We start from the raw sequence: 9,935 nt of genomic DNA, 5'->3' as shown, positions 1-9,935 counted from the left end.
AAAAAAAACAGCGTGCAAGTGGAAAAGCATGCAGGAATCAGTACGCCAACTCAGTGGTGTTAAGCAGATGCTGTCAACATAGCTGGCAATATCTTTGTACTTCCAGCTACTAAAAATACCAATTTGGAAGCATTCCCCCACCTGCAAGTTAATTACCAGAAAGCTTCTGACAGAACCGATCGTCTTACGTTGCAAGTGGGACTCTTCTCACATCGCAACAGTTTAATCTAAGCTGCTATAGCCAACCCTTTTATTTCACCAATGCCCCATCCTATTGACCTGAAGCAGGAAATGCCGACATTCCTAAAGACAGACTGAAAGGTAAGAAGGCTACCATTTATGCTACACATTAAATAATCCATTGTCAAGTACTTTGTTAAAGTTATTCCAGACACAGTATTAATACTACTGGAACAAAATATTCCAAGTTATAATTATTCTAATTGACTAATGCCGGTATCCACAACATCCTAACACGCAGACTGGACTAGAGGCAAAAAAGACCAGAGAGGACTCCGGGAGCGACCCTGAAACCCTCCCGGCCGTACCGACACGGACCCTCAGCGCCTCCCCGCCCGCCCCGCGATCCCCGCACCCCCCCAAGCCGCCCCTAGCTGCTTAGGGCTGGGGGGCGGGCGAGAAAGCCAGCCCCCCCGCGGCAGGGAGGCTCTCTGCACGCCTGACCAAGGGCACCAACCGGCCCCGGGGCGGGGGCAGCGGGGGGACGCTGCGGGGCGGCACAGGTAAGGCCGCGCCCCTGCACCCACCGGGGGCGCCGGCGGGGCTCTCCCCTCGCAGCGCGGAGGGAGCGGGCGCGCTCGGGTCGCCGCCGTCCTTCTCCTCCAGGGGAAGGCGGCGCGGTGGCCGGGCCGAGCCGAGCCTTCGGCGCCTCGCAGCCTCCCCGCCTCCCCTTCCGCGGGTGGGGCCGTGGGTTGCCCCGCGCTGTTATCCCCCGTGGTTTTACCTGAGGGCAGAGTGAGCGCGTGCGCGCGTGCGGCCCGGCGGCCGTTAACGGCCGCGGCGGTAATCTGCCCCCCGCCTCCCCCGGCGCGCTGAGCGGGGGCGGCCCCGCAGGTTTCTTTCCCCCATTTCAAGCCTTCCCCCGTTAAGACGTTTCCCAGACCCGAGGGGTGCCGGGCGGCGGCGGTGCGGGCAGCTGCCCGGTGCGTGGGGACGTGCCTCCCCTGGGCTCGGGCCGTTTTGCTTCCTTCGGGAGGCAGGTACCGAGTCCCCGCGGCTCCCCAACTCCCGCGGCCTCAGAGGGCCTCAGGGGCGGGCAGGGGCACGGCCCGCAGGCCCCCCTTTCTGGTGCCGGAGCCAAGGCTGAACTGGCAGAGAAAGAACGGGGCTGGCGGAGCTGCTGCTGGGAGGCGAACGTCCAGAGGAGAAGGGAAGCCGGCACTGGGCTGCAAGGGCATTTAGGGTGGTTAAAACACCTCTTCCTGTGACTGCTGTTGCAGCTACCACTGAACAATCTCACTCACCACCGCCCGCCCTCTAATTCTCCCGTTGATAGTGCTGTTAGTTTAGACTAAACCCCACCGTTTTCAATATCCTTCACACCAAACACAGGCATCTTTAAAGGTAAGAGCGTATTAGCTGGTAATGCGTGCCACTGAGAGCTGGAAGCCTTTGTAGCCAAGTGTAGGAGACCACACGCATTCAGGTACCGCTTCCAGACTCTGATAAGTGTCCTGTGCAACCAGAATGTGTGACTTCTTGCAAGCATTCATTGATTACAGCAAGTTCTTGTTCTACTTGAATTACTTCTTAAACCACTCGTCATTTTGATAAAATGCTTACACTTAATTTCTAGACATTTTTTAAAGTAGGTAGACTCAGAAATACTGGCTATACTGCAAGAAGACAAAGTAAATTAAGAAGGAAATATTTGTGCTGTATAATTAGAGTGACAGCTATCCTTTTACTAACTAGAAATGCTCTCAGGGGTGACTGGATTACTTTAAAACAACAGCAGTAAATAGAGCACTCTTTTCCAAGACTTTTCTGCCAGGAACACCTCATATCTCCATTCAACCCACTTCTTAAATAACCACACAAGTATATCATGCCTGGAGGAAAACTTAGTGCATGTTGGGATTTGCATGTATTTCATGGGAAAAAAAGTAGTGGAAAAGGGAGAAGAGTGAATGAGAAGTAGGTGCACTTGCCTTCAGGACAAAGTTTCTCATTTTTCTCTTTGATTATGCAATCTAAGCTCTTCTCTTTCGCATCTTTAAAAACGGTGCTTTGTCACCGATTCCACTGTCTCTTCAGCAAAAATCTTCTGTTTGCGTCAGCATGGACTTCACAGGAGGGCAATAAAGCAACTACTCATTACTTTTTAAGACACGCCCCCCCCCCCCCCCCCAAGAACCTGCTCCTGCCCAAATGCCCCCGACCTATGTACCCGTATTTACTTCAAAAACCAATCCTGAATTCTGTGTCATAACTAGGGCCCTTGGGCACAAGTGCCATCTGTACCTCAGTCAGACAAAGGTATTTATTCCTTTGAAAGCTCAGACCAGGGGCTTAGTGCAGGCACAGGTGTGGAGAGAAGGAACGAGGCGCTCACGCATGTGGTTGATTTATTTTTTACCTACTCACAACACAGCCAGCGTAACAGATGGAGAGCTATTCTTTTTTATCTCCCTTGCCTTGGCACAGCAAGGAACTGGGGTTAGAGCTTCCCCACCCTTTCCTCTAATGAGCTGATTTGATTTGTTTTGTTTTTCAATTGTAAAGCACCCCTCTCTATTCCAGCGTCACCCCCTCGATGGCACTCCTGTGTCCCACCTGCATGCAGATAGCACGTACACAACAGAGCAGGTCCGTTCTGTGCGTGAGAAAGGACAGTCGCTCTTGGGAAAACGCTGCCCACAACCTTGCTTTCGCTCTTCCCAAAAGTGACGAAACGTGGACCTGCTTCATTCTCTTATCATTTGAGCATCTTACCCTTTGGTTTCTGCATGTTGCTGCAGATCACACACTGAGAGTGTTTTACGTTTGCATTTAATTTATGGTAAACTGAACACACACTCACACTTTCCCCTATACAAATAACAGAATATAGGTTCTGCTAGAAGAAAGCAACTGAACGCAGTGATCGCTAACATTTAGTTAACGGCCCTGCATCCACAACTTGCCACACAGTTCGGTACAGCAGGCTAAGTGTGTGTTCTCCCAGCTTTTTTTTTTTTAGCTGCACTTCCAATGTGTTTCATTGCCTCTCAGCTCCCTCTCTCTCCCCAGTTTTCAATCTGTCTCTTGACGTTCGCTACATGCGAGGGGTACAAGTCTCAGAGACGCTCACGTTCCTGCGGGCTCTGTGAAAACAGCCAGCTGTGTCGGGAAGAGATACTGCAGCGAGCACGTGGCTGGAGGGGAAGGCTGGCAGAACGCGGCTGGTATCTGCTCTCATTAACAGCACCCAGCGCATCAGTCCCTACACGGGGAGTTCTGGCAAACGAGCCAGAGCATGTGTCGTCTCCTTCCTGAGCTCGTGTCGCGGCAGGAACCTCAGACTCACGGGGGTAGGAGAAGGGCGGAAATCTGTAGAAAATTAGTATCATTAGTTTCTCCTAATTTTAATTCCTCATTCTGCCATTACGACACTTTTTTTTTTGTAGCCATTTAAATTTTTGCTACATTTACTGAACACCTTAAAAACTTCTGAGAATCAAAATCTACAAGTAAACAGAAAAAGAAAGGAAAGCACTTGACTGACAGCAAAAAGACATTAGAACTTAAAAACTTTGCTTTAGATGAAATAAATCCCCAAACGCAGTATAATTGCTTTTGACATCAGCTGCTCTAACAGCCATTGCAACTAACAGCCGGCTTTTCAAAAGCATTAGCAACTAACCAGGCACTGTAACTGGTCAAAACAGATCATGGGTAAGGCAGAAAGCAAAGAGCATTACATGACAAATGTTGATGAAATCCTGACTCTAGGGGCGAGACTGAAGTCTCCTGGACAAGCCTCGCCTTCCCTGCCCCACTCGAAGCCCACCGGCTCTGCCCCTTTCAGCTCAGCTGCTGGGAACTTACGTTCAGCAGCGGCGAGCTGGGACTCTCCAGAGCAGCCATCCAACCCGTCAGCCCCTGCTGGGCTGTACTGCGGGGGCTCTCTGTGCCCAGTTCCCGTCTGAACTGAACTGTGCGCTTTGTAGCTGGCAGCAGGACACATGCAGAACAGCGCTTCAGCACCCAGGAGGGAAAATAAATCCAGAACAGGTTTCTCAAAGCATTTTAGAGCAAGGAACATATTTTCCAACCATGGTTACACTGTGTGGTGAAGTACCTCTGGCTTTTTACAGTGTTCCAACATTTTTAATCAAGAAAATGTGACGGCTTCTTGCCATATACAGTGCAAATATCATAGTAGCATCTCAGTACTGAAGAAGATCACTCTAAGATGAGTTGAAGACAAACATGATGGAAATACTTTTTTCCTTTCTCCTGTTGCCAACAAGACACTTTGGGTTTGCTATAGGGCAAAAGCCCTTATGCGAAAACTAGCCTTGGTAACTAATCTCACAGATGCAAGTCACTTGGCTGCGCCGTCTGTCTCCAAAACTACTTCAAGCAGAGCTTTGCTGTGCATCGTGGTGTGGATCAGCAGCATCCTCCTCCGATGCGTTTCCTTCTCCCTTTGCACCGGATGAGGCCAACACATAACCACCGTGAAAAGGCATGCGAAAAATACAAAGGGTTAAAGATTTTCCAACAGGTATGCCTATATCAATAATAAATGTAAGGCCAAAAGTAATTAGAAGGCGTGACATTATTACTTTAAATAGCACCAAGGAAATCTCATTACTGAACAAGAATTCACAAAGCAGTACTAACAAAGCTATTTACCCCATCCATTTCCATATAGTACCTATAGTTTTTAGGATTATCATCTGGATGTATGGTATTTTTTCCACTCCTAGTTTTCAAGATGAGACATTCAGGCATCTTCGTGCATGCAGAACATGAGCAAATCACTCTGACAAACGGACAGAAAATTCAGTTCTAGAAATACATTCAACTGTTACCTGGCTGTTAACTTCAAACAATTTCTGGAACAATAAAAAGGTACAGAAACGTAGCTGCTTAGATTGGTAGGAGACTGACTGGTTGGTTTCTGCAAAAATACTCACTTTTCATACTGGCACATCTAAAAAGAAAATTTTCATTTTAGAGAGCGTAATAGCACTTGACACAGTAGGTTTTCCTGAGAGAACTCAGCGCAGACCATAGCCAAGAAAATTCAATCTCCTCTGCTTTCTGTTATTACCCAGTAACAAGCTATAGAATAAACGTTTTAGAATGCTACCCCATGTTTCTGTATATTGTGGGGTGTACAAAGTTCTATGGGATAACGATTAAGCTTACCGCTTTTGAAGCAAGTCTACGTGATTTGAAGAAAAAAATGTTTGATGAGTTAATTAAGGAACAGAAGAGAGTAACACTGGTAGAGAAAGGGTTCTGTACCTTGATGTTCCTTTACTTCAGAGCCCATGTGCCACAGACAGCATTCAATTAAATAATAATCTTAGCAATAAACAATGACAATACACAGAACACTACACAACATCACTCCTTTGGCTCAAAGTAATTCCAGTTTGTTACTGAACAGTTGTTATGCAAAATCTCCAACACATGGCTGAAAACAACCTTCACATCCTATAGCTGAAAAGGCTAGTAACAAATTGAGAAAGGAAATTTAGATTGCACATCCCTTACATAGTTTTATTTCTTGTGCAGTTTGAAACGGCATCAGTATAACTTTGGTATTCATCTGAAAAAGGCTTAGTTGGGAGAGCAGCTGGCAGCCACTGCTTGTCCAAGGTAAGCTCTGTCTGAACAGGCATCAATTTCCAACGTCTCCAAACAAAATAGTTTGTTTGAAACAAAACCAAACAAAATAATTTGTTTTGAAATTTTTCATGTTGCAGCACACCCAAGATACAGTTGTGCTCTCATAGGGATGTTAGTAACAGTAGTAATAATAAAATCAGGCTGAGAGATGATGAGGTACCATAGCAATGGTTGCAGGGAAAGTCAAGATCATTTCTAAAAGGAGTGCTCTGAGAAGATTAGCGTTTAGAGAACTTTCTATTGCCTGGCCTAGTCAAAGCCTTTCCAGTGGTTGTATTTTTCCCTCCTGAAGCAGAATATTATATAAGATAATTTTTACAGTAAGAACAATCATCCACTGGAACAACCTCGCCGGGGACATGGTAGAGTCCCTGTCACTGGAGGTTTTAAAGGTGGAATTGGACAGGGTGCTAGATAATCTCATCTAGGCTCCCTTTCCCAAAAACAGTTGGACCAGATGATCTTTCGAGGTCCCTTCCAACCTGGGCTGTTGTATGATTCTATGATTTTGGAGATACTGAGAGACTGAAGAGAGACATTTCTATGTGACCACCAACATGCAAGCCTTTATTGCGCGATCATTCCTTTTCAAATCCGCTAGAATCAATCATTATCAGAAAGGTAAGATGCTAACTTGCCTGGATGGAATTATGCAGGCCAGTTAGCGTGGGAGGGATGCTCAGCAGCGTGAGAGTGCAGAATACCAGAGGATCATGTTGGTATAAAGAGGTTTTGTGAAGTCAGAGAGGTCTCCATAATGGTTGATTACCTCCATATGCAATTCTTATCAAATAGGCAATTACCTATGTTAAAATTGCTCAGGTTGATTCAATGCATCATGAATGCTACTATCAGTAGTATTAACATAGTGCAGATGTACTCTGCAGCTAAGGCAAAAAAACCTCTTCTTTCCCACTTAAAAGCTTAATCACCATTTACACGTCTAAACAAAACCCTCATCTTCTAGAAACTCTATATGCAGCACTGTAACCCTCCGTGTGTGTGTGTATGTATATATATATATGGATTTTTTTAGATGTTAGCCATCTTTTATTTACCGTAACAACTTGACCTAGGACCTCTACATTTGCTTTCCTTCCCCCCCACTTTTTTTTTCCCCTCCAAAGTACCCTGCCAAAAGATAACGTACCTTTACCAATTAGGCACCAAACACAGGAAAAAAAAAATTCAAGTACTTTCAAGTACATAAACAACATATTTCATAAATAAAACCTAGCTTCCTCTTGACCAGTGGGTTTGGTGTGAAGGGGAAGAATTTGTGGACAGGACAGCTGAAGAGAAACTTAACTGGCTCAAGCCAGTGGTGAAATAATCCAGGTGACTGAGGGGCATAAAACTGTACTTCTCAGGATACTGGGAGCCTAAGAAAATTACAGGAGCCTAGTAAAATTACCATTAAAATCATGGTATTGTGTGAAAAGGATCTGAGGAAGACAGAAGGGGCTAGGGAATGAAAAATTCTCTTTCCCACACCCGTAAAATATTTTCTCTTTCTGATAATGTATCCTTGTCCCATCAAATATAGGTCCCTCCGATGCATTTTATAGGCTTGCTGACATTTACAGAAAAGTAGTTCTGCTCCTCTGACACAAAAAATCTGTCACCAGAAACCCCTTTCCTATACATGTCCTCTTGCAACTAAGCTTTACACAGAGCCTAACATAGCGAGCCTCTGGATACGGCTATGGCACCAAGAAAACCATTGGAGGTTAATTTTAATACCCAGACATCTATACTTTGGAATAATTTGTTGTAGAGATTATAAGGCATCCTTTAGGGGTCAAGTAGTCCATGTTAATACAGACTTTCAAAGCTGAAGTCACTCCTACTCATATTTTTGCTAATACATAGAACGTTTTCATAAATACGATAGGCACAGACAGGATTTTTACAACCATCAATCTATCTTCACTGTCAAACACAGCAGCTGCTTTATCTTCAGCAAAAACCTTTAGCACAGTTCTGTGGCTCAGTCTGCTGCCCCAAAGGACCTTGTTCTTCAGCCACAGCTGGAAGGACAGATTTGCCTTTCAGGATTCCAGGCAGCAACATTTTTTTTTTAGTTTATTCCTTTTTGATATCAGCTGCTTTTTCTCTGTGGGAAAGATACTACCTTCTTGACATGCAAAAGTCCAGACTGCACATCAATGTATGGAGAATGGAATGAAAGTGTAATACCAGCAATGATGTATGTGACCCAACCCACTATTTATATCCCGGATAGTCATGCAAACCTTGCCCATTATACGCTAGGGCATACTGCCTCCACGTGGCAGAATATGCTTCAGACATTCTTTTTTCTTCCATTTCACACAACCTTGTGTGGCTATGAATTTTGGAAATAGTTTTGGAAACAGAAGGAATAGAATCCATACATTATTTCTGTAAGGGCAATATGGGGATGAAAAAATTAATGCATCATATTGATAACAGTGTTTTTCACACAAATACTCACCAGGAACACACAGTAAAGTACAAAGGCTATATATATATATGTGTGTGTGTATATATATATAAAAAGAATGCTTTCTCAAATGTTTATTACATGATGAAAGAAGACTAATTGAAAAAAAATTCACATCCTGAACTTGATCAAGGGGACTGATTGCTCTTCAGGCCTATTAGCTAAAAGCAAGATTGAAAGAGCAGTTTTGAAAAATTACATAAAACTTTATCACATTCTTTTTTCAGTTCATAACTGGTTTGATTCAAACTTGACTAGAAGACCATAAAAGTTGCCTTAGCATTAGACCAGCTATCTGATTCAAGTAGCACTAACACTGTGTTATGGGTACAGGGTTTTTCCCATGACTAAAATGGAAATATTTTGTGAAATTGGTATATTTTCTTCCACACCACACTCATCCCCACCCCAAAGCCCCAACCTCCACCTACTTTACCAATGTTGTTAGATACAAGGCCTAAAGAAGAGAAAAAACAAGACAATTATTGTTTTGCTCATTTGTGTCTTTACATTTCAGTCTCTACCAGCTGACCACAAGTACATTCCACCTCACTGTGAACAAGGTCTTCATATGTAATTTCCAGACTGGAAAGAAGTGACATGGTATGGCTGAAAGGGTTTTGTAAATCACCAGTGTCATAAGATTTAGGGTTTCCCTGCTTTGGTTAAGATGCATTATGATGCTCCTGTCAAATCTCAGTCTTACTGCACAAAATACACAGTGCAAGGGGGTGTTAAATTTATGGTGAGATTTTTTTTTCCTTTTTTTTTTAAGACAGCACAAGGTCTAGAGACAGCGTGAGAATCTCGAGATTAGGGTGTTGCAGGGTGCTATGCCAATTTTAGTTTACATTTCATTGTATAAACTTTTTCCCACCTCTGTTTGGTATCCAGCAAACAATCCTATTAGAAGTTTTCCACACGTCTGTGTGTTTTTGTCTCTTAGGTACTGTCCATTTCAGAACTTTTCAAAGTATAAATTAGTAGCTATACATCTGTTGTTGTTGCTCTGTTTGAACCTGTTGCTGTCCTGACTGCTGTTGCGTTGGCTGTGCCTGGGGCTGCAAGACATCAGTCTGAGGCACTGACCTCCATGTCAGAGGATGCTGTTCCGTTATCTGGTTCCCTAGAGGAGCAATGGAGTTCACTAAGGTGGTCAGGTTTATAAAATGGGCCACAGACTGAGGATTGGCTGCCTCTGGCTGCGGCTGGATCTGAATGTCATTTTGGCGGTTGTGCAGCATGGCGGAACCACTAACGGTGTCAAACGTCACGGTGAGAATTGAGTTGTCCAGCTGTAACTGGCGTTCAGGTGCAGTCAGATGGCCCACAGCCACTGGCTGGAGGTTTGTGAACTGGGTTCCAGCTGCCGTCGTAATGGGGGTAACAGTGATATTTGTCAGCCCGACAGAACTGGAAGGGGCCGTGACATTTGGGTCGCCAAGGGTCACCACCACCTGAGGAAAAAGAGAACAGTAACCTCAACCTTATATCTGGCAGCTGACTACCAAACATCAAGCATCAAGAAAGACCACCTGAGTGCTGATGGGTCACATGTTGCTACTGCCAGCAAGAGAAGTCA

General features: G+C 44.8%; 1 protein-coding gene across 11 annotated transcripts in view; it reads right to left on the bottom strand.

Annotated features, from left to right (window-relative positions):
• Positions 1-3,251: 3,251 nt before the first annotated feature.
• The window catches only part of PRDM15 (PR/SET domain 15), a 42,153-nt gene continuing 35,469 nt past the window's right edge, over positions 3,252-9,935 (bottom strand). For 4 of the 11 annotated variants that reach the window (XM_082303774.1, XM_082303776.1, XM_082303775.1 and 1 more), the window contains 2 exons: positions 4,051-9,810; positions 3,253-3,552 (listed from right to left, as the gene is read on the bottom strand). In XM_082303774.1, the coding sequence (XP_082159900.1) occupies positions 9,334-9,810 (477 nt within the window). In that variant the 3' untranslated portion in view covers positions 3,253-3,552; positions 4,051-9,333. Of the gene's footprint in view, positions 3,553-3,890; positions 9,811-9,935 lie in introns of those variants that run through there. The other 7 variants (XM_082303767.1, XM_082303773.1, XM_082303772.1 and 4 more) reach the window with 4 other exon arrangements.

The sequence above is a fragment of the Platalea leucorodia genome (genome assembly GCF_965183815.1).
Source record: "Platalea leucorodia genome assembly, chromosome: 2".
Lineage (NCBI taxonomy): Eukaryota > Metazoa > Chordata > Aves > Pelecaniformes > Threskiornithidae > Platalea > Platalea leucorodia.
The sequence above is the reverse complement of the archived record's forward strand: the minus strand, read 5'-3'. Positions and strand labels throughout refer to the sequence as shown.